This window comes from Ailuropoda melanoleuca, chromosome 17 (assembly GCF_002007445.2).
Source record: "Ailuropoda melanoleuca isolate Jingjing chromosome 17, ASM200744v2, whole genome shotgun sequence".
NCBI lineage: Eukaryota > Metazoa > Chordata > Mammalia > Carnivora > Ursidae > Ailuropoda > Ailuropoda melanoleuca.
In genome coordinates, this window is record NC_048234.1 from 17,022,204 (window position 1) to 17,047,328 (window position 25,125).

A 25,125-nucleotide genomic window follows, 5' to 3' on the forward strand; every position below is an offset into this window, starting at 1 on the left:
CATAATAACATCAACACCAAAACATTGCAAAAAAAAAAAAAAGGATGATTTGTAAAGCACTAAAATCAACAAGGTAGAGCTCTCCAGAGTCTCAGAGTCTGCCGGCTCCGTGGCCATAGAAATGACTAATTTAAGTCAATGAGCATAAACTCCAACTCCCGACATCATAATATTAAACTTCATTCCATGATGTCTCTTCGGAGTTTGCCATGTTTGGTAATAAATCATCTTTTTAAGAGAAAAAAAAAAAACTAACTCTGAGAAAAGAAACACAGAAAACCGCATTATTGGCTTAGCAGAAATCCAAATATAGTAAGTAGGACCCCAGAAAAACCGTGTGTCAGGAAGGGAACTGTAGGAAAATGACACAGAAAAGTCCAAGAGGGAAATGGGTCCGTGCTCCTTTTCACTGGCGGGTAGCGCAGAATTTTCTAAACGTGTAGAGGTGAATTCTTTGAAGAAAGCATTGCAACTTCTACTTTGACAGATGTTCTCAGTGTGGTTTCTGCCGTGAGCTGAGTGACCTTCCGGCTCAGAGGATCTGCGACGGTGACACACGAGAACTTTCTTATTCAGAGCCAGCCTGTTACCTGGAACCCGGCGCCCAGTTCCCCAGGGACTCCCACCACGTGAACACCCTCGGGGGCCACAGGACGTGTGGGAGTCAGCAGTGCCGAGGCTCCCCAGAATCACTCCCTTAGGAGTCAGTCCCCAGAGACAGGGACACACGACAGCTGCAAAAAACCAACAGCGACCATGTTTCTGATTGAAAATTCAGGACACTGGCTCTGACAAAGGAGTTTGTGGCTGGCAGTATCCCGGTGGTTTGTAAGCACCTTACCAAGTTGGTTCACAGTTGGAAGAGGAACCCCACGCAGAAGCTGTGTGGGACTGTGAGCGCCATCACCGTGGGGTCCAGGGTCCGAGGCCCGGACGCCAGCCACACATCCCACTCCGGGACGAGACCCCAAAAGCAGTGTTTAGGGTTTAGAACGTCACAGCACTCCCACGTCACTGCAGCCACCAGGTGTGGGCAGGGTTTTTAGGAATTCAGGTTTATTATATTTTATATAAGTACTAGTCCAACAAAGAAAGGGGTCCTTCAACACAGACCGAGTGTGATGCTGTGTTGTGGGATAGCAGCTCCGATGTGTGGTTTCTGGCTGTGGGTTCTGAGGGGAGCAACAGGTAGTGGGCTACTGATGAAGGTAGTTCCTGGGGACGCGACAGGGGTTTAAAACAGACCTGCATGAATGCAGAGTCGCCCGCCGCATTCCTGCCTGTTCACACCCCCACCTTCCCCCGTGCTCTCTGAGGATACAGAGGGGCTGTGGTCTCAGTCCGGGTGTACCTCGGCAGGTGACCCGCCGTCACGTCGTCTCTGCAGCGATGGCAAAGCAGAACAAGGGTTCTGCCGGTGACAAGGGGCAGGGGAGCTGGCACGGCCCCCAGGTTGGGGGTCGTGTGCGGGGTCGGGGGCCCCTCATGGGCCGCTCCTGGGCAGTCGTTGCACTGGCAGTGGGGTCCTTGGTGGGAGGCGGGAGCACAGAGGCCCAGCTCACCTCAAATCTTACAAGAGTGCCTGAAACGAGTTTGCTTTTCCGAGTCAACCCCAAGCTTCACTTAAATGTGGTTATCACACATACAGACTGGAAATGCCGCGGCTCTTTCTTCTGGCGCCATCTCCACAGTGAGCATGTGCGAGCCCCTGGGGGGTGGTAGGCTCACAGACCCGCTGGCCAGCTCTTCAATTTTCCACGTCCCCAAGGTTTTCTTTTATAAAGTGAGCAGACTGCAACCTGCTTACTCTGCTCTGAAACACACCGACCCCTCTTCCCCTCTCATTTCCAAGGACAATCAAATACCCAGTGAACCTCGGTGTGGGTATTTGATTTCCTGATAAACGCACCTTGGGGCTCATCAAGGCTGGCTGCAGGTGTGTTTGCCAGGAAGCGAGCCGTGTATCATTTCTGTGGTTTGGCAGGAAAATTTCCAAGCTGGGTGGATTTGGAAAGCAGGGAACCAAAGTCAGGCCGTGAGAAGTTCTGGCTGAATAAGAAAGGATGCTGAGGGCAGTTCTGGGCTCAGACAGGCCAGCAGCGGGATCGGCAGCCCCTGAGTCCTGGCCAGAAAAGACTGTGGCCCCCACCCACACGGCTCCCTGGTCAAGGCCCTGGCTGCATGGCTGTGCCCTCAGGCATCCCCTACTCCATCAGCCCTGGTTGAACACCCCCAAAGCAAGGGAGAACCAGGCTCTTCAGGGTGCAAAGTGGGCAGGACAGGACAGGAGGGCAGTGACACTGGCCTGGGTCTGTGGGGAACTGCACCTGCAATGTGCCCCACCTGACACTTGCCCTTTAACCATTCCTCCCCCAACGGGCCTCTCGGACTGCAGGGGATCTGTGGGAGGCACAGGGCCATGCTGTGCTGGCATTTCAGGAGTGCCAGTGGGGGTGGGGACAGACGGCAGGTCGGTCCAGTAGTCGGCGGGACTACTAACACAGCGCCCATCAGCTCCCTCAGAGGCCTGCCTGGCTCTGCCAGCTAGGCATCTCCCCAGGACCCCCAGCACCTGTGTGGAGCACATGCGGAGCCCCAACAGTACAGGCTCTGACACAGAAGGACTGGGCCTCGCCATGCCCAGGAGTTGGTGGCCCCACGGCTCACCTCAAGCCACAGTGGCCATGGCTGTCCTGGGCATTGCGGCCACCTATGCCTTGCTTCCATGTTCAGGGGGACGCCCTGAGGATGCACAGCACTGCGTCCCTTCCCTGGCCACACTGTGCAGCAACAGCTCCACGGGTTGAGATGGCCCCACCAGTGACCAGATGGCCCAGTGACAAGGGCCACCCTCCTGACCACAGCTGCTGGGGACAGAGGTATGCACTTGGCCAAGAATGAGATGGCACAGTCCTTTCCACTGGGAGCCAAGAGCACAGGGCCAGCCCTGGGTAACTTGCTATCTTGCTACCTTGCGAGGGAGGCAGGCGCAGGAGGCCCAGGGTCCCCCACTGCGGCCTGATTCCTCTTCCGGCCTGGTCGGACGCGGCAAGGCAAAGGACACTGGCTGCGTGTGTACGGATTCAAACAAGCATGTGACGAGCGGGCACCTGGATAGGCAGACCTCACTCCTTGGAGCTTCCCTCAGAGCAAGGCAGGGAGGCTGGTTGTGCACCAGGGGCTGGGAAGCCCCTTTGGGCTTCATTTTCCCACCTGCGTGGAGAAGAGTTCAGGTGCCTTGAGACAACATCGGCCCATTCTGCCCTCTAGCCCCAGGGGCATCGGGGGGCCGGGTCCTGGGCCAGGTCTGCGCCCCAGCCCCTTGTGGCCTCCATCCCGGCCCCAGGCGAGGGGCGCATGAGGCCAGTCGGTGGCCCCACCCCAAGGGCCCATCCCCGGCTGTAGCCCAGAGTGGCCACCTTCTGCCCCATGGCCCTGATCTCAGCTCCCACGTGATTCAGGATAGATCTTAAGTATCACACCGTGGGTTTTTAAACATTTGTTTTCTGATGTAACCACGAAGCTGAGAAACCTTGGCCCTCCTGTGATAGGTGGTCGGAGGCCACTTTGTGGATGAATGACTTAACACTTGAGTATCTGCAGAGTGAGCACTTCACAAATACTACCACTGGCAACAATATGAAGCTTCCCACTTTGGACAGCTTCTCTACCTAAACGTGCTAATGTGGCAAATGACAGGTTTGAGCAGGTTGTAGATCAGCTGTACATGGTTTGTTGTTGTTGTTGTTGTTTGTAGAAAAGGGGATCAGCTGTAAACCAAACCGCGAAGGCCGGAGGATATATTGACATCTCTCACAACGGTGCCCACACGTTGCACAAGATAGAGGAGGAGCCGTCACACGAATAATAACTGCAGAAACGCAAAATAAAACCGCCACCGCACGTTTCTCAATGACTGGGCTGGCGGCTATTGGGGCCGCGTCCCCTCCTGCTGAGAGGTGGAGAAATCGACCTCCCACGGCCAGGGGGAAGGCAGGCTGGCAGGAATCAGGGCGAGCAATTCGGCAGTATCTGGGAAAATTAAAACGGTGCATCCTCAACCCAGCGTCAGCCCTGCAGCAGCCAGTCTGTGACGGCGAAACCTCAGAACAGCCACAACGTCCCGCAGGAGAGCAGCAGCTTTGAGGAAAGGCAGCCGCGTGAGGAAGGCTATGTTGCTGACTGGGGAAAACATTCACGATGATTCTGAGGTGCAAGAGAGCCGGCCACAGGCCCGTCCAGGGAGGATGACGCTATTGTTTCTGGGGAAGGAGGTATGTGTGTGTTCACAGGTATGCGTACGAGTGTCCGTGCATTCCCGCATGAGACTGTGTGTGTGTGTGCGAGTGTGCACGTGCATGAATCTGTTGCACGTGGGTGTGCACGTGTCTGCTTTGGGAAGCATGGGAAGAGTCAGGAATAATGACGACGATGACACAGGTATGATAACAGCGCTGTTGAAAGTGCTGAGCTGTGCCCTGTGCTGGGCACCGTTCTGAGCACTTCACATACACGCACGCACTCAATCCTCTAACAATCCTGCAAGGGGCTTCCGACCGATATCTCCACTTCACAGATCGAGAAACCGAGGCAGCGAGTAGCCAAGTGATCCCCCCACCCCCAATGTCCCACAGTCAGTAGGCAGCAAATCCAAATCCAGGAGACCTGCTTCCAAAACCCACACCGCCATCAATCTGGTCGTCAAAGAGGAGGCAGGCTGTCCTAACATTTCAAGTGGCGGGAGTATGGATGATTTTACTTTCTTTTTGTCTTTTCTGAAGCACTTTGGTATTTCAAGTTACTGCTTCAACAACTGAAAGAAGGGACATCTCTTCTTCCTTAAGGGTAGCCGGGCGCTATGGGATGTGCCCTGGCCCTCGGCCTCTCCTGGCGGGATGACATCAGCGTGCCCGAAGGAGACGCCGCGGGAAGAGTGTGGAGTTATGCAACCAGGCATTGTGTCACACCAATGACAGCGGCCCTGGAGACACTGATGAAATCCTCGGGCTGGGAGCTGTCAAACGCGGGCTTCAAAAACAGAAGAAATACACCCGGCCCACACCCTGACTGTGCGACCTATAATTAATCAGGAAAAAGAGAGATCTGTCTGGTTTCACAACTTCAACTGTCCACCTGGAACATGAAGTTCCAAGAATACCACTTGGCTTCTCTCCAGCAGCCTCTTCCGCTCCTCTCTTCGTGCTCTAACTTTCAGGATTTTTTGACTCCTATTTTCGGTGCTGCTACCAAAATGGGCATGCAAGTGGGTTCTGCATAATTCATAAGCTACACTGAGTGCGCACGTGCTACCACTGTGTCACAGCCGCAAACGTTAAGCACAGGCGTGTGGACAGCTGCTCAGCCTCACTGCCCAGCCAGCCAACGGGCTCTGAAGTCCAGCCTCGCACATCTGCCGGCCCACTGACCCAGGCTCGGAGTCTGCCTTACATAACCCATTCGAGAAGTGCACGCTGGTTCGTCTCGTGTCTGAACACACATCAACTGTCTGTCCTGGGGGAGCAGACCTGGGGACGCCCTCCGGTAGTGCTGGTTCCAGAGTGGACAGCTCTAGCGTTTCCACCAGCCACCGGAGACCCTGGGAGATGGGCTGCCTCTATCCAGGGGAGGCCCTGGATGCAGCCCCCAGAAAGAGAGGGCAGTGCTGGGGAATGGGGTGGTGGGTGGCACATCTTCAGGCAATAAACAGAAGGACAAACTGCCCTCAGAAAATGAGGGGCCTGTGGGGGCCAGAGAAAAGAGAACAGAGGTTGGATCCCCTATGGGGAGCCCTGGCGGCCATGTGGCCTCGGAACCTCTAAGAATGAGCAGGTTGACGGGCCCACGGTTCTATGACATCACCCACCACTCCAGCCGCTCTGAGGCACTTGGGTTTCGTGGGTGGCTTGAGTTATACCTTTTGCAACTATACAATGACAGAGTGTGGGGTATGGGCTGTAGGTCATTATTTCTAGGTTTCGAGTGAGCAAGGGGTGCTCCAGGAGTCTGTCCTTGCCCCCATGGCACAAACTGTGTGCCCTGCCTGTGCATTTGTCAGCGTCCCACGTGCAAGCTTTCTGGGCAGGCACACAAAAGGGGGGGGACACCAGGAATACTGGTGGATGACCAAAGGGAGCCCCAACAATGGACACAGCCACTGTGCAAGGAATACTGACTGTTGGCATACATCATCCGGATGTGGTCTCGCTGAATCCCTGGTCTGGCTCACAAGGCCTACCGCCTTCTTCTCCTCTGTGCTTAAACTGGACAGTCGGGCTCTTGCTTTGAGCATGGGCTGTACAGTGCTCTTCTGAGACTCTCATGCCCAGTCCTCATGGAGGTCCGGGCATCTAGTTTCTCCCATGCTGCCCAGAGAGCTGGGTGGATGTGTGATGGATCAGAGGCCCCATGGAGAGGCCCTGGGGACAGGAGAAAGCCCAGCTGCCCCGCCGAGCACTGCCCAAGTTCTGATCCACAGGATGGCAAGAAAAAGAAGGTTGTGTTGTTTTAATCACCAAATTTTAGGATGGCTTGTTACACGACAGTAACTGAACCACACGGGCTCCTTCTGTATTGCCCGGTTGATCAAGAACACAGAAATGGAAAACCATGGAATGAAATGAAGGAGAATGAGTGAACTACTGCACATTTAGCACTAAAGCCGAGAACCAGACAACTGGTTACAGAAATGAAAGGGAGTCGGTAAAGCTGCAAGGAAAATTAACACGGAGCACCCAGAGCTCTGGTTTTCCGCTTCTTCTTGGCTGATTACAGTCAAGCATATTGCATCCTCTTCTGAGCAGGATATCCGCCCTTCAAAGAGGTCCCCGTCCTTATCCCTGGAACCTGTAAATACGCTGGGATTCTGACCCGGGGGGATTAGGGTAGCAGAGGAAGGTAATTAGGAGGAAGTGAAGGTTGCTAATCGGCTTAGCAGAGCGCATGCACTGTGGCCACAGGTCCCAGCTGGGGGGAAGGGACTGTGATTGCTGCTCTGTAGGTGGGGGTGGGGACCCAGGCCCAGGGACGCAGGGGACACGGGGACGCGGGAACATGGGGACGCAGGGATGAGGGGACACGGGAGGCCTCCAGCAGCTGGAAAGCCATTGAAGGGATCCTCCCCTGGAGCCTCCAAAGGAAACACCCCTGCTACACCCAGACTGAGCCCTGGAGCCCTGGCTCAGCCTCCTGCCCTCCAGAACTGTGCGATTACAGGTGTGTGCTGTGGGAGGCCGAGGCGCTGCGACAGGTCGTTACAGCCTCAGGAGAGAACAGTCACAGCTGGAGGAAAATCAGGAACGGCATACGTATCATAGGCATATCACATGACAACAGGGTAACATTGTACCTGCTGAGTTGTACCCTGCTTTCCCAAGCACACGGCGAACACTTCCCTGCCAGTCATGTGCCTGCTGCTATGACAGCGCTTCCAGCTGCTGGGGGCTGGGGGGCCAGCCGGAGCGCAAGGACCACCACTACATGCTCCTCCCGTCTGCCTACTGACGGAGGCCGTTCGTCTCTGTTTCAGAGACCGACATTCTGCGGCACGAACTGCATTAGCATCTCAGAATGAATTCCTACAACTGAGGGTGCTTTGCCAAAGGACAGAAGCTTCCTCTCCTCATGGGTGGTTTCTGATCTCTAACAGCACCGCCACACAGTCCTGCCTGTGGCCCTGGACCCTCACCGGCCTGGGGGGTGACACTATCATCACGACCGCTTAGGGAGGACGGTTTCTTCTGAGAAGTCCTCTTCCTCCAAGCCGGACACTGTCTTGGGGGTCGCATCGCTGGGGCACAGCTGGGTGAGCTGGGCTGTGGGATTGTCTGGCCCACCGACCCGGGGGGAGCCGGCCCTCACCAGCTCTGTCACCTTTCCGAGGGCTCAGAGACCATCAGGGCTTCACCGATCTATTCCATTTCATTTTTCAAGTACTATGTTCTATTAATTCCAAAACTTCATTTCCTTTAAGGACGATGCATTTGGGACCTAGATTTGTGGCTGGCATTCTTTTAAATTATTTTGAAATATAAAGCTTTGATTCTGTGATGTGCCTTTGGCCGGGAGCATTGCTATACGGGGTCAGAAACAGAAGCAGCAGCTCATTGTGGTCTGACTTCGTGTTGCCCGCGGGAAGCTGGGGGCACAACCTCGTGCCCTCAGGAGCCTGGAGCTCCTGGCTGGCAGCACCCGGTGAGTGTGTGCCCAGGGGTGGCATCGGGCAGGCATGCGGGCTTCTGTCCCAGCTCAGCCTTTGGGAAAAGTCTGAGTGGTGAACTTCACACCCCCTTGGCACAAACAGGTTAAATTAATTCACCAGCTAATGAGACTCTGTGATGCTGGGCAGTTTCCCAGAGCCTCCAACACTCTCCATTTGGGCCTGGCCGTGAGCTGGGGCCCAGTGCCTGGGTCTGCTTTGATGGTCTCATGGACTTGGCCTAGCCTTGCTGTCCCCCTGCCCCAGGCATCGCCCTAGTTCCTTCGTGTCCTCAGGTAAATGACCAACCCCGTCCCAGGAGAAATCACGCTTCCCAGCACACTCTGTGTGTATGTATGTGGGGTTTGTGTGGGGGGGAGTATGCGTGTGGTGTGTGTGTGGTATATGTGTGTATGTGTGGTGTGTGCTTGTCTGAGGTGGGCCCCGGAGCCTTTCCATTATTCCAAGAAGGCGTGTGCAGGTTAGGCACAGTGGAACCCGAGTGGACTGTTTCTGAGCAGAGCCAAACCCCGTCGGTGAGCAGCCGAAGTTTGGGGTGCTTGTGTTGGGGGCATGCTTAATAAACAGGTGGTGGCTCTGGGAGGGCCCCTTTCTGTTGTGCTGGCTGGAACCTGTCCTGCTCAGTGCCAGCACCTGGCAGGGACCCTGCACTTGCGTGGAGCTTAGATGGTCCTGGACCAACAGGGAGCCTTCAGAGGAGCTGAGCCTGGGGACTGCCCAGGGAGATACCGTTCCCCCAAGCAAGAAGTCCAGCCACCCTGACCGGTCCAGAGTCCACCCGCTGTTGGCATGCGGGTCATTTTACAGATGTCCTGACGGCACCAGGTGCCTTGAGACGGAGGCTGTGTGCTCCCCAAAGCCCAACCCAAGTCACAACAGGTGTCAGAGTGGGGGAGCCCCGCCAGCCGGATCCCCCACCCTCCTGCCCTTGCAGAGCCTTGTCTTCACAGGATGGACCACTGCCCACTGCCGTGCACCTGGTCCCTGGGCAGCAGGCCCCACCCTCCGGCCTGACCGCCCCAAGGCAAGGAGCGGTCTCTGCACTTAAAAGTCTCTAGAACGACAGATGGGAATGTGTTGACACTGAGAGATTTAAGGGGACTCAGTTACAGTCGTACTGAAAAAGCTTTCTCTAAAATAAGAAAGCACACAGATTCCTCAACTCCCAGAAATTGCTGACAGCTTTGTTTTCAGCCCAGCAGGAGTAAAAAGAAGCTGACAACTTATTTTTGCAGGTTATGCTCATTCAAGTCTATTTTTAGATCCTTTTCCTAAGTAAGTGCACCAGAATAGCACTCGGTTTGAGAATCACCATCTGTTCCGAGCAGCGAGCCCCAGCTCGCGGGGTCCGGGGCGGGCACGCCTGGCCGCTCACGCCTGTCCCCACGGACAAGAACAAAGGGGCAGTTTACGCCTCCGCAGCGTGTGGAGGGGGAGCTCCAACAGCGGCACAGGCAGTGAGCTCCGTGAGTGTTCATCAAACACCAATTCTCATACATTTTATTTATAAACTGCCCTTGGCTTTTAAAAAGGGAGCTCAAATAATCCCTTGTATTTAAATAGATTTCTTATAAAAAGGCCATCCAACCTTATCTCGGTTGTTGAGATAAAAATTAACCTATGGAAACAGAAAGCCACCACAGAAAGCTCTAAGAGGCCTCTTCCCCTGCTTTCCGGTGTCTGACAGCCGCTCCCTCTCTCTGCAGCCCATTTCTTCTCGAAGCTCAGAGAGAGGCCCCACTGGCTGGTGACTCACACTCTTCTATGGAAATGCAGAGGGGATCTGACATATGAGTAACGGGCTGCCCAGCACCTTCTGGAACCAGCACTAGCATGTGGTGTCCTGGGAGGGCCAGGGTGCCGGGCAGGCGGCCCCGAGCCCACAGGCAGGCCTGACCCGCCCCGGTGCTCCGCTATTTTTAGCCTCCGCTAAACTTAGCTCGCTCCACCCTCTTGAATAACCTAGATCTAAATACCGCTTTTCTCCTCTGGGTCCAAAGAACCTTTGCAAGGGGAACCGTAGAGGTAAGTGGTCAGTGACACATATTTAAGATGCTACATCCAAGATAATAAGCCTGTCCCAGGGAGCCCCCTGGCCTCAGGTAAGGGCCAGGCAGGATTCAGGGATGGTGGCCACCAGGCACTGGCCAAACTGCCCGTGTGCCCATCTTGGGGGTGGTGTCCATCTATGGAGACCATGTGATCCACGCAGGGCATGGCAAGGGGGTCCCCTGATGGTCACTATTTCTGGCCTCTCTGAATGTTTTCTAAAAGAATTCCCAAAAGGAAATCAGGCTTGCTTATACATACACACACAGCTTCTGTCTCTCCTCCCTGAATACACAGTCCTTCTCAGGGAAGCGAGTACTAAGAGAATCCTAAGTGAAGCTAGGACACACAGCTTTGCAGCTCGTGGCAGAGTTCATTTGAAATCTGGAGCCAACATCCACCCCTTATCAGCGCCCCATCCCAGGGAGGAGCTCTGCACTTGGTCCCTGCCCTTTCCAGAGCCGCAGCACGTAGGCAGCCTCAGCTGGCCTGGGAACCTGCTTCCTGGGCCTCTGCGCGGACTTCGGGACAACTCCAAAGTCAATGTTTACCCACTACACTGGCCTTCGGGGAAGCCAGAGTGTGGGAGGTGAGTGCTGACAGGATTCCGAACACTGAACAGTGAAGCCAGGACAAGAATGGGCCAGGCTCTCTGGCCGTTGCCAGAGAAGGTCCCATCAGAGCATGGGGGTCGCCGAATCTCACACCTCCCCGAAAGCGCTGTCACAGAAAGCAAGCTAAAGTACCAAGGGGCCAGGTCACTAGAAGGTCTATTCTTCAGAGAGAGCCAGACCTCAGAAGGGTCTTTGGAAGAGGGTGTGTGTGTGTCAGAGGGGGGAGCAGCACCACTTCCCCTCCTCTTCTCTTTGCTCCTGCTGTTCACGGCCACATGCACAGCGCCGTAGGATAACTGATCACCCTCGTGTATGTCGTTCAGAAAAAAGACAAACAAGTGCCCCCCCCTTCTTCAGGGGTGTTGTTGAGGGAACAGGATGTGTTACTCAGGAAAAGTCCACTGGTGTTACGTAGCCATCTAGCAATAGAAGATTCTAGAACTGCCCCACGTGCAAGAGACACGGTGACTCTTGTGGTTCTCAGTGAACACGCAGCTATTCTGAGTGGCCCTGATTGAAAGTAACTGGATATTTCTTATCGTCTGTGAAAACAAATACAACGATAAATAACAAACATGGCTTAGGTGATGACTTGAGGCAACCAGCACTATGAAACACAGCTACCACAAAACCGGGAAAATCCGTGCCACACGCAGGTACTCCGTTGGTGGCAACGTGGATTTGAAGAACCCTGCAATCATCACGCAGTTTCCTGGGTGTTCTAGCCATAGAGCAAGCAGAGATGAACGAGAAAATGCATGAATAACCAAGAGACACAGGCGGAGACCTGCCCATGGCACTCCACATGGCTGTTTGTTGTCCTTACAAGCCAAGTGTGGCAGATGTGACCTGCTTTGTGTCTCCACTCCAAGTGTGGCATCCTCTTCCCCAGTCACAGGGCTCAAGTCTGCCCCCGAATAACCTCCAGGTGGAGTGGAGGTAAGATCACCTGCTGCTTGGTGGCAAGGCTGGAAGATGGCAAGCTGGTGGGGGAGAGGGGACCTGGGAAAGGATGGGATCACAGGTCTAGTTGTCCCAGAAGCCGGCTGCTCAGTGGATTCCCTTTTCTGGTCTCATTTACTTCAAGTTGGGTGTGTGTTACTTGCCACATAAAAGGACCCGACACAGGCCTTGGAGTCTTGCCCTGGCCACACCTCTCCATCGGCTGACCCCCATCCTGGCCAGTGGGTTGCATTCCATACTTCTCTGGCTGATGTCATCCTTGCTACAGGGCCACATGCTGGGGTGCACTAGGAACTTCTCCAAGCCCTCTACGTCCTGTTGCTTAAAGGCAGACGCCACTAAGCCGAGATCTAAAGAGAGCCGAATCGCAAAGCACCGCTAAGAGGGGAAGCCTTTAATATTCCTCCCAATCCAGACCCTGATTTGATAAGGATTTGATAAGAATCCCGTTATTGGTGGTTGGACAATGCACTGCCACCCCTGTACTAAACCCCTGAAGAGCCAAATACGGTTTTAAGGGGATCCTTAGCCCAAGACAAGCTCCAGGACCCTCTACAATGGCACAAACAAAAGTGAACCAATGAGGGGTATGAAGACCTCCACAAAGAAGTTCTGTCCAGTGACCCTTCAGGGGAAAAACCCATCAGCTGGAGCCTGGGCAGCGAGACAGGCTAAGCAAAGTGGGTTAAGCATGGATGTCTGACATCCACTGGTCCTGTCATGTCCCTTCCTCTGACGTGGAGTATTTGGGAGCCAGAGAGCTCACTGTGCCTCATCCCCGTTTTAAACAGGTCCCTTCCCTTGTTGGCACAGTGTGCTGAGCTGGCTGAACGGCACGGAGGCCACAGCCTACCTGACTTTGCAGGGCAACACCCAGACTCGAGATCAGTGCACGAGCCCTAGAACGCTGGCTTTAGAGCGGGGCACGATGGCTGGGCAGAACCCTGCAGTGGCTCCAAGCAGACATTTGCATCTGTGGATGCCACAGGTGGGGGCCCTCTGGGGGCAAGGAGAACTGGTTGGGTCAAGGTTGGCCATCATGGCTGCCATGATTTTTAGCGCCAGAACAGCAGCCCTCCCTTCTGTTGGGAAAGTCACACTCCAATCATAGAGCCTACTGCCACAGCCGCAGGGAAGACATGCGATCTACTTCACCCAGCAGAAGCCTCTCCGGGGAAGTTCGGAGGTGGAACTGAGTGAAAAGAATCCCCCTTCCTCCCCAGTGGTGAGCCGGACAGCTGGGAGCTGCCTTCGGGGGGAAGCCAGTCAACAGGACCAGTCCCAGAGGACGAAGTTGCATCCCAGAGAACATGTGACAAGAAATCGAGTGTGTCCCTGTAGCCCTGAGACCTGACTCCAGGGGCGTCCAATCCCTCTTGCCGAAGGTATGCTGGTTGATTTCCTGCCACTCACAACCAAAGTCCTGTTACGCCAAGCATTTCAGACTGCACTCAACTGGTAAGATCTTGAAAACATTTAACAGGAGGCAGAATTTTAATTTACCTTTTTAGTCATGAAATCAGTAACAACTGTCATACTACCTGTCCATCATGCATGGGCATAGGAGAGTTCCATCTCTGTGGCCCAAAAAATGTTTAATAGAAGCAACAGTATCGTCAGTGTTTAGGTCACAAGATGGAGCACTGTAAAATGGATCTACATTTTTTCATAGCAAATTAGAGTACATAAAGGTAAAATTAAAATATGGTCGAAGAGTGTTCATGCACGAACCAATCTTATGAAACTCCTACTCCTAAAAAAAATAAATAAATAAAAAATAAAAATAAAACAAAAAAACCCTCTCACATAGGTTTCTCCATTTCACTCAGTGGCTTTAAAACAGTTGTTCATCACGTGCACGTTAAGACGCCAAAACACATTTAGTTATTTCTAAAGCACGTTATTTTGAAGCTTTGTTTGAATCCTTCATATCTGTGTGTTGAGAGTTATGTCACAAAGTTAATCATTCCCAGGACGCCTGCATTTAGGGTCATGAAAAACCTCTTGTGCAAGCGGCCATGAATCAGTGAGTGCAACATTGCATAACGTGCTCCGGAGCACGTGTCAGGGGAACAGAGCCCAGTGCTCCCGCCTCTTGTCGACCTTTTCCAAAGCAGAACTGGAAACACGTGATGGGTGCTTCCTGCCAACAGTCACTTATTGCCAATAATTAAGTTGGATAACGTGGAGAAATAGAAATAGAAATTTCAGTTCTTTCAGAGTTCTAAAAAGAACCCTCTTTGAAGTCCCTGGTTTCTGGCCCAGTGCCGTGGCCGACTTGAGTGTGTTACTCTTGACCACTATGAGGACCGCCCATTAAATGGAAATAAAATACTTTGCTAAGTGCTTCCTGGCATTTGTGTCAGAAACAATAGCCATAGCCCCACAATAAGATTATTTTACACGTAAGAAAAGAAAAGCAAAAAATCAAAGACACTAGGAGCCAAAGACGTACGCGTCATACATCAAATCTCAGCCCATCGTGTTTGATGTTCTTGAGCAATAATGTTAGCGAGAAACTATTACTTAATCTTGCCAGTATTATCCAAAGAGAACACTTGCGAAATACTCAAGACAAATATGCTGTAATTATGACATGAATAAAGAGCCTGTGTGGCAGACACTGACCCAAGCGGAGCAGACCAGTAATGAGCAACAGCAACAACAATGCCCACTGTGTCTGAGCAGCTCTGGGAGTGCACAGTGCCAACCTGCTGCTTCAAGGACACCTTAACCAGAAAATTCTTCAGAAACTTAGCCAAGGGCCCATTATACATTCTAGTAGTTGGTTAGAATATACCTGGTTCTCCGGCATATATTAGAAATGATAAATCATTAAGTCACATCCTGGTCATTTTCATTTTACTTTTTGTTTTGTTTTAGAAAAGGTCTCTTTCTTTTAAAAATAAAAATTAAAAAAGAAAAGCACTCTTTCTTGGATTCCATCACTAGCGAACTCTTACTGTACTTGAAATCCTGTCCAAGACCTGACAAGTTCAAATTAATAAACTGTTTTGTCATCATAGGTTTCAAGTCCAACAGTGGAACATGAATTTAATAGCACGGAAGGAAAGTTTATACTCCCCCTAAAACACAAAACACACAAATGCCAGGATTTCAATAATTAACTCTTGATTTTTACTACTTGAATTCTGCGTTTTTGCATTGATTTGCTTTGATTTATGGCTATTAGCTTCGCCACTGGTGGTGGAGTGAACACAAATCCTCCACAAACCAAGCCAACCTCATGACTAGGAGGGGCAGCCGCAGCTTGAAGAGCAAATTTCTGTTTCCTGGGCCTATCCACAGAGCACACATTTAAAAGACAACACAGCAGTAAACTCTATACTTCTTTGACTGCAAATAAACTTAACATTTGGGAAGTAAGGTATATTTAATATTTAGGGCTATAATAACAACAACAATCAATACTATAATATAAATAATTAATATTTTTAGTATTGGTATTAATGATTGGTATACTATTATCATTATATTATTATTATTCGTAAGCATCAGTTTTGATGTACTGGAAGTCAGATGGCTACACACCTTATTTATCAATAACATCTACTATACACATGGTTGCATTAGGACCGTCTGCATGGGTATAGTGTCAGTGCGAATGGTGCGGTGAGAATCTCCAAAAATCTGCTTCTCCATATAAGCAGTAATTTTCAAGATCAACTTTTACAAAACTTGGAAATTAACCAAAAGTTTGCAATAATATGATGAATGTTTATTCTGGAAAAATAGCTGCATCTCAAAAAGAACATCAAGCTCTGGGGCATATTTTAAATTGCCGTATATCCAGTCCACGTCTCCCAACTCCTCAAAAACCAACACCCTCAAAGTCAGGGTAGCCATGACCTGACCACCATTGTGTCTGTAACCTACCCAAAGCTCTTTTCTTAGAAATCTGTCATTATCTGACCTGTCTGGGAGCAACCTGGAGGATCAGTGACTGATCAAGGGCCTTGTCTTTATTAGACATGACTCAGAGCCCCTCCCCATAAATAGCTTTTTCCACAGGGTATTTGTAGAAAACAATCAGAGGCAACTGTTTCGCAATGCAGCCACCGAAGGCAGTGACAGCAGCAGGTGCAAGTAAGAAACAGGCCAAAAAACTTCAAGGAGAAACTGGGGAATAAGACGCCCATACAGGGCTATAAAAAGCTCTGACATGTTTAGGAATCTAGAAGGCTGTGTGCATGTGCAGGGCTGTATGCACACTCAGGAAAGACCTGAGAAGCCCCTAACTCTCATCTCTGGCCGAGCCTGAGGCTCTGCACAGAAAGGAAGTGAAGGCTCAGGCAAGGTTGCCAATTGCCCAGCAAAGCACTAAAGGCATGCCCCAACATGCACACAGTGTCCCTCTGTAAGACCTGAGACTTACAGCTTCAAGGCGTTCATAGGAATCTCACTCCGATCATTAGCTGATCACTAAACTAACCAAGTAGAGACTTCAGGGACCACAAACAACAAAGAACACAGAATTATGTCAGACAAGCCAATACATAAACAAATTGCAACAATAACAAACAGCAACCACAAACCTGGGGGAGGGGAGGCAAGGACCTGATTTCCAGAGATGCCATATTATATTATCTTTTTTTGTCATTTATTATTATTATTATTTTAAATACCCATTATTCAACAACATATTGTAAGACATGCAAAGAAACAAGAAAGTGTGACTCTATACAAAGAAAAGAAGCAATGAACAGAAACTGTTCTTTAAAAAACCAAGACACTGAATGTACTGGAAACTGGTTTTAAATCACTTATTTTAAATACCTTCAAAGAACCAAAGAAAAGAATGAGAACAATAGCTCACCAAACAAGGACTATTAGTAAAAAAAAAAAAAAAAAAAAAAAAAAAAATTGCAAAAAAGAACCAAAGACCAATTCTAAAGTCAAAAAATATAACTAGAACAAAAAAATTCACTAGTAGCCTCAAGAGCAGATTTGACATGTCAGAGGAACCAATAAACTTGAATACGTATCAACAGAAATCACCAAATCTGAAGAGCAGAGAGAAAAAAGTTCAAAGGAAAATGAACAGCACCTCAGAGGCCTGTGGGATACTACCAAGTGTATTAACCTATGCATAATGGGAGTTCCAGAGAGAGAAGAAAGAGGTAAGAAGAGTATCTAAAGAGATAATGGCTAAAGACTCCCCAAATTTGGAAAAAGACATGACCTACACATCCAAAAACCTCCATGAAATCCAAGCAGGATGAACTCAAAGAGATCCACACCAAGACACATAATAAACTGCCAAAGCCAAAGCATCTTGAAACCAGCAAGAGAGAAAAGACTTGTCTTTCACAAAGGGCCTCCCAAAAGATTAACAGCCTATTTCTCATCAGAAACCACAAAGACCAGAAGGCAGTGAGATGACATATTCACAGTACTGAAATAAAGCGACTGTCAACCAAGAAGCAGATATAAACAAAATTTTCCTTCAAAAATTAAGAAAAAATTAAGACATTTCAAGATAAACAAAAACAGAGAATTTGTCACTAGCAGAACTTCCCTACAATAAATCCTATAAAGGGAGTCCTTTGGGTTGAAATGAAGGGATGCTAACTAGAGAGTAATTCAAATCCACTGAAAAAAATTAAGTATACTGGTAAAGGTAACAACACATTAAAGAAAAAAAAAAACACCAGTATAAATGTATTTTTCACCTTGACCTTTTTTGCCTCCAATCAGAATTAAAAGACAAGTATGTAAAACAATGTTTACAGAGTTGTTCTCTCAGACTTACAGTGCATAGAGATTTAACTTCTATGTAATAATAGCCCAGAAGCAGCAGAAGGGCACAAACCTACATAGGAGCAAAGTCTATGGAATTAGTTGGTACTGATCCAAAATAGATTTTGTAAGTTAAGATGGTAACTGTAATTCCCAAGAAAGCAAGTCAAAAAATATAGAGCAGATGAAATGATAAGGAGTACACTAGAAAATACCTATTAAACATAGAAAACCAGTAACGCAGGAAGAGAGCGAGAAAAAGACATGCCATATAGAAAACAAATAGCAAAGTGGCAGATGTAAACCTTACATTATCAACAATTACATTAAATATAAATGGTCAAACACTCTAATCAAAAGGCAGAATGGGCAGAGTTAAAAAATATGATCCAACTTTATGCTGTCTACAAGAAATACACTTTAGATTCAAAGACGTAAATACGTTGGAAGCAAAAGGATAGACAAAATATAACATGAAAAAGCAACCAAGAAAACTAGAGTGGCTATACTTATATCAGACAAAACAGACTTTAAGATAATAATAGTTACTATGGACAAAGAAGCAAATTTTTTTAAGATAAAAGGATTAATTCATCAAGAAGACATAATAATAATGAATACATATGCATAACAACAGAGTCTCAAAATAAATGAAGCAAAACCTGACAGAACTGAAGGGAGAAATAGACAATTCAACAACAGTGGTTGCAGACTTCACTATCTCACTTTAAATGATGGAGAGAACAAGTAGAAGACCAACAAGGAAATAAAAGAAAGAAACATGGGGCGCCTGGGTGCCTCAGTCTGTTAAACGTCTGTCTTCAGCTCAGGTCATGATCCTGGAGTCCCAGGAGAGTCCCAGGATCGAGCCCCACGTTGGGCTCCCTGCTCAGCAGGGAGTCTTCTTCTCTCTCTGCGCCTCCCCCTTCCCCTACTCATGTTCTTTCTCTCTCTCTAATGGATAAATAAAAATGTTTAAAAAATTTAAAAAAAACATTAAAAAATAAAAGAATGAAACAAGACTACAAATGAACCGGACCTAATAGAACACTCTACCCAGCAACAGAGGAATACACATTCCTCTCATATGCACATAGGATTTCTCCAGGACAGATCATATTTTAGGCCATAAAGTCTCATTAAAATTTGCCAAGGACTGAAATTTTACAATGATGAGATTGAAGTACATTTGCCAACCACAATGGGATTAAATTTGAAATCAATAATATAAGGAAATTTGGGATAGTCACAAGTATATGTAAATTAAGGAACACAAACCTAAAAGACCAAAAGGACAAAGAAAAAAACAAGAGAAATTAAAAAATACTTTGAGATGAATGAAAACAAAACCACACGTGTCAGGGTCCCCAAACCACCTTCAGGTTTGGTCATTTACTAGGAAGACTCACTGTACTTAGCATACAGTCTAGTGACATATTTTATAATCAAAAGGATACCAAGCAAAAGCAGCAAAGGAAAAGGTGTAGGAGTGAGTATCAGGGGAGACCAGTTGCAAGCTTCCAAAGGTCCTCTCCCAGTGGAGTCACACAGGATGAGTTTAATTCCTCCAGCAATAAAGTATAACCAGACGTGTGAAGTGTTGCCAACACCTCACTAGAGACTCAGAGCCCAGGGTTTCTGCTGGGGCTAGACATGCAGGCATGCTCTGCTTGGCAGATATTCAAATTTCATATTCCAAAAAGGAAAGCATAAACCATATTGTTTGTACAGTGCAGGCATAACTCTTTTCAGTTCTGGAAATGGTGGGAACTTCCCCAAATCTAAGTTTCCAAATGAAGGCCAGGGGCCAATCTTGCAGCCAGCGCTTCCCAAGGATAGTAGTTCAGACCTGTTATGTTAACTCTTTTCCACAAACATATCAAAACTTATGGAATGCAAATAAAGCATGGTTAGAGAGACATGTATCGTTGTAAATGTCCATCTTAAAAAGATCTCAAATCAAATAACCTAACATTCTACCTTTAGAAATTAGAAAAATAAGAGCAAACTACAGCCAAAGTAAGTAGAGGAAAGAAGATAATAAATATTAGAATAGAAATAAATGAAAAAGAGAACAGAAAAATAATAGAGAAAAAACTAACAAAATGAAAAGTTGACTCTTTGAAAAGCAGCAAAACAGGCAAAACTAAGCTGGATGGGCAATGGAAAAAAAAAGAAGCCTGAAATACTAAAATCAGGAATGAAAGAGGGGAAAACTCCTAATGACCTTATAGAAATAAGAACACCTGTATGTGAAATTACAGACCCTGGATGAAATTTACAATTTCTAAAAAGAAACAAAGTATTAAAGCTGACAGAAAAAGAAATAGAAGATCTGTATAGAGGTAAAACAAGAGGGTGAATTAACAATCAAAGCATTTCCAACATAGAAAAGCCCAGGTCCAGATGGTTTCACTAATAAACTTTACCAAATGATTATGTAGAATTAGCAACAATCCTACACAAACTTTTTTCTTTTTTCTTTTTTTTTTTTTAAGATTTTATTTATTCGACAGAGATAGAGACAGCCAGCAAGAGAGGGAACACAAGCAGGGGGAGTGGGAGAGGAAGAAGCAGGCTCCCAGTGGAGGAGCCCGATGTGGGGCTTGATCCCAGAACACGGGGATCACGTCCTGACCCAAAGGCAGATGCTCAATAAATGAGCCACCAGGTGCCCCATACACAAACTTTTTTCTTAGAAAAAGAAGGGAACACTTCCTAAATCATTCCATGAAACCAGTATTATCCTGATATCCAAACCAAAGAAAGACATCACAAGAAAGAAAAACTACACATTAATATTTATTCTAAACATAAACGCATACAACCTGAACATAAACGCATAAACCCTGAACATAACATTAGCGAGCCACATCCAGCAAAAAGGAGGATACACCATGACCAAGCAATTTATCCCAGGAATGCAAGGTTGGTCTAATATCTGAAAATCAATTAGTGTAATAACATATTGGTATAATAAAAAATAACTACTGCATCTTCAAATCAACAGATGCTGGCATAAAGATAGACAATGGAGTAGAATGAAGAATTTAAAAATTAACCTTTTTGACAAGGTTACCAGGAAAATACAATAGAAGAAAGAACAGTCTTTTCAATAAACAGTGCTGGGACAACTGGATATCAACATGCAAAAGAAAAAAGTTGGATCCTACCTCACACCATATACAAAAATTAACCAAAATAAATACAAAATCTAAATGTAAAAGCTAAAACTATAGAATACTTAGACAAAAATACATCTTTATCACTTTGGGTTAGGCAATGGTTTCTTAGATATGACACCAAAAGCACAATAAATAAAGGAAAAAATAAACTTAACTTCATCAAAATCTAAAACTTCAGCATTTCAAAGGACACCATCAAAGGAGTGAAAAGACAACCCACAAGAGAAAAGATTTATAAATCACATGTCCAGTAAGACACTTGTATCCAGATCGACTTGTAGCCAGAATAAATAAGGAGCAGTGACAACTTAATAATAAAATGGCAACCCAATTAAAAATGGGCAAAGGGTTTGAATGGATATTTTCTCCAAAAGAGATATACAAATGACCAAAGAGCACACGCGAAGATCTTCAACATGATTAGTCATTACGGAAATGCAAATTGAAAGCACAGTGAGGTGCCACTTCACACCTACTGGATGGCTATCATCAAAATAAGAGTCCATGACAAGTGCTGGTGAGGGTGCTGAGAAAGTAGAACCCTTCGTATGTTGCTGACGGGACTGTAATATGGTGCGGCCACTTTGGAAACCGGTTTCGCAGTTCCTTCAAAAGTTAAACATAAAGTGGTCGTATAGCCCAGTAATTCCACTTCTGGGTGAAAGCCTGAGACAAACGGTAATATACATCCACAGAAATACTGTGCATGCATGTTCATAGCAGCGTCATTTCTAACAGCCCAACACTGGAAACAACCTAAAAGTTCGCCAACTTATGAATGCATAAACGCAATGTGGCGTGTACATAAAATGGAGTATTTTCAGCCATAAAAAAGGACGAAGTATGGATGCATACTACACAGGGATGAACCCTGAAAACATTACAGTGAATGAAAAAAGCCAAACACAAAAGGTCACCTACTGTATAAACCTATTTATACGAAATGTCTAAAATAGGCAAATCCAGAGACAGAAAGTAGATTAGTGGTCACCAGAGGTTGGCGGGAAGGGCAATCGGAGAGACTGCTATTGAGTTCGGGGCTTCTTTTGGGGCTGGTGAAAATATTCTAGAATTAAATAGTGGTCAGGGCTGTACAACTCTGTGAATATACCAAGACCACTGAATTGTACGGTTTAAAGGGTGACTTCTATGGTACATAAATTATGTATTAAAAAAAAAAAGTAAGACAAAAAAACCCACCAAAATCACAAAGGTGTCCTTTTCTTCAATTCTGATTTGGCTCCAAACCCAGAATCAATTCAAACATTATGAAATAGAGACCCAAAATGCATTCTAAACATAACTTCTCCAGGTGCCAGCAGCTTTGGGGAACTCTGTTCTCATGTGTGACAAACATTCAAGATGAGGTCTTTTTCTTGTAAATGTGGGCTTTATTCTGCATCTGCTGGAGGTCATGGGGCAAGAGAGGGAGGACCTGTCCCAGGCCAGGACTGAGCTCCTTTCCCTGGCTCCCTTCACCATGACACTCGTCCTCATGTTCACTTTCCAAGACTAGCTTATCCCTGGGGGACACTGGATGCAATTAAAACTGTCAGCTCTGCTGAGTTTTACAGGCAGTTCAACCCCAGTGCTCCTATCTACGCGTGCAAACACGTTCGAATACGCGCAGATTGTGTGAGGGGTCACACGCTCTACCTGAACTCAGGAATACAGCACCGTGGACAGGCAGGATAAAACTGTTGGTCTTCTGAGGAGAGTGGTTTGACTGTCACATGCCACGCACACACTCCCACGAGAACCAGAGGGAAAGTGCCTTTTCATGCTGTGTGCAAGCGTCCAAGAGAACCCCCGAGAACTACATCAACCACAGTTCTCCAGTCATCCGAATACCTGTCCACCAAGTCAGCTGGGGGCTGTCACTTCCTGTCTTGTGTGGCACATCGCACATTCCTTGTATTTTTAAAGCGCTCAAGTTTGGGCCACTTGTGAGCAAGTTCTAAGCTTCATAAAAAGTGTGTGTCTCCGGAAAGTGTTAAAAGACAACTCAAAAGAAATGTGACTCAATCCAAGAGAGGCTGTGAGGAGTCTGAACTTCTCTGGCCAAGCCATGCTTCACTTTCTGTAAATGGTACAAAGGTTTCATTCAGCTGGGCTTGGAGGCTGGAAGTGAAAGTAATCTGACTATTTTTGAAAAGGTCAGGAGAGGGCACTTGCCCATCTTCAAATTCCTCTGAACCCTCTGCCTGTAGACGTCACCGCGACAGAGTCCAGCCCTGAGCCATCGCCGGATGCCACGGCGATTCCACTGCTTCTCTCACTGGTAGCGTCAACCCCACTCTGTGAAACGGGTGCAACGCGTGGCCGTGCGGGAAGCCTGCCCTGCTCCTGGGCTGGCCACGCATGCCCGCAGCGGCGGCCAGAGCCTCCAACATCTCCTCTGTGGCAGCCAGGGCAGAGCCAACAGGACACGAGAAGGGGGCTGCCTTTCTCAGGGCTCTGTCCCTCCCCAGCCGTCAAAGCTGGCACTGCAAACAGGGCATTTGGGCATGATGGTCCCTTTTCTTGAACCACTAGAGCAACTAGTGCTTGAGGGTCTGAGCGGTTCTCAGCTACACATCCACCTGAGCAGATACGCTCTCTGTGCCTCCTCTGACCCGGCCCGCCAGCGAGCAGCCCCGGTAGCCGAGTACCTCACATCTGCTCAGCCCACGCCAGAGCGGAAGGCGCACCACCTGGGGGACTCCGGGGACAGAGCATGGCTGAGTTAGGAGAGCTGTCCTCTGCCCCACCTTGTGTGCCCACGGCCCTGCTCCGACTGCTCACCTTCTGCTTTGGCTTCAGCGGCTGGACCTGGGAGGGCCTAGCAGCTTCCCCTACTGAGGATGGTCCTCAGGTCAGTGTGTGGACAGCACAGGGCAGCCAGTGGAATTCCTGGGTCCGGGGGCGGGCGTGGCTGCTCTGGCCCGTGGCGGCCTGAGACCCCAGTATCACGCTGCGGTTCTAACTTAAGACAGCTAGCTACCTGCTCTCCCCCACTCTGCTTGCCCTGGGTAAAAGCCAGCTTTCTGAACGCACCCCTGAACCTCCTTCCCTGTCCCAGCCCGTTTCTTCTGAAAAGTGAAGCAAACAAAACACCACCACATCTGTGGAAGACGGTTCTCCTGCCCACAAAGCCTTTCTGCACAGACATGTTCAATCTGTCCTTGCAGCTGATAGGAGCAGCGACTGGATTCCTCTACAGATGAACGAACAGGCTCAGAGGTATGAGATGCTTTGCCTGAGGTTGGTCTCATCACTGACTTCAGAAGAAATCTGGTCAAAGAACTCCCGTGTGCTTTCCAGAAAAGCAGAGTGACTCCCTGACCAAATTGGAACTGAATGCAAGACTCTGGGTGAGTCTGACCAGCACAGAAGAGACCAAGACACTCACGACACTGCCCCCAAAGTACAGGGTGCTCTTGACCCACACAGGCTTCCTTTTCTGATGAGTATCACCACCAACCTCAAACTCACACTCCGGGAGCTGGTTAGAGGGAGGTGACGCCAAAGCTGGCCCTGTGTACCCAGGGTGCAGTGATGAAACCTCGGGGCTCTGAACAGAACACCTGCCCCAATGCAGCCTTCCAGTTTCTTAGCTGATCAGCTGACAAACCCACTCGCTAGCTAAGGTCTCTGAGTACTGGATGTGGACGCAGCACGGAGCAGGCAGACAGCCTGCTGTCCTCAGACTGTTTGATGTGCACAGTTTTAGTATCTCCCAAGTCATGAGGAAAAACCGAACCAATCAAGGCAGAGGCTCACACACAGATACACGCATGCACACGCACGCACACGCACCCACCAGCTGTCTGTGGGCTGACCGGTACGGCCAGGTCAACGGCCCCAGGGGTGGCTTCCGGCCCCACTGCCCTCCTGCAACCACTCTGCACTCCAGATTCCGCCCTGAGTCTCCGGGGCCTCTCCCCTTGGGGGGCTCCCAAGACCGCACGCAACAGCACGCGGAACAGCTGGAGATGATCGGGGCCTCCCAAAAGGTGCCATTCTCCCGACAACCAGCCCGAGTTCTCTCCTCTTACCCATATTCCTACCTTCTGTGATCTTGTACATGTCCCCTTGAACTGAAACAGACTGCAGGGCACAGTGTTTCCAAAGGGACTGACACGCTGGTGGCCCTGAGCTCACTCTGCTGCCCCCAGGGAACAGTCCGCTCTGAGGACGGCTGTCCTCCTACCTTGCCTCACGAGGCTCGCGCTGCGTGCATGGGGGCCACAAGGCCCAACCCCGACCACCTGATGTATGTGTGTTGGGCTGTCCTCGGCGTCAATTCTCCCCGTCAGGCGCCCTGCTCTCACACTGCCTTGAGGATTCATCTGAAAAA

General features: G+C 48.7%; 1 protein-coding gene across 14 annotated transcripts in view; it reads right to left on the reverse strand.

The window, feature by feature from the left end:
* AUH (AU RNA binding methylglutaconyl-CoA hydratase) overlaps positions 1 to 25,125 on the reverse strand; it is a 397,505-nt gene that overhangs the window by 192,587 nt on the left and 179,793 nt on the right. For 12 of the 14 annotated variants that reach the window (XM_034646772.1, XM_034646771.1, XM_034646766.1 and 9 more), the window contains one exon: positions 24,979 to 25,117. The exons of 1 other annotated variant lie outside the window; for it this stretch is intronic. In XM_034646772.1, the coding sequence (XP_034502663.1) occupies positions 24,979 to 25,117 (139 nt within the window). Of the gene's footprint in view, positions 1 to 24,978; positions 25,118 to 25,125 lie in introns of those variants that run through there. One more of the 14 variants, XR_004621635.1, reaches the window with a different exon arrangement.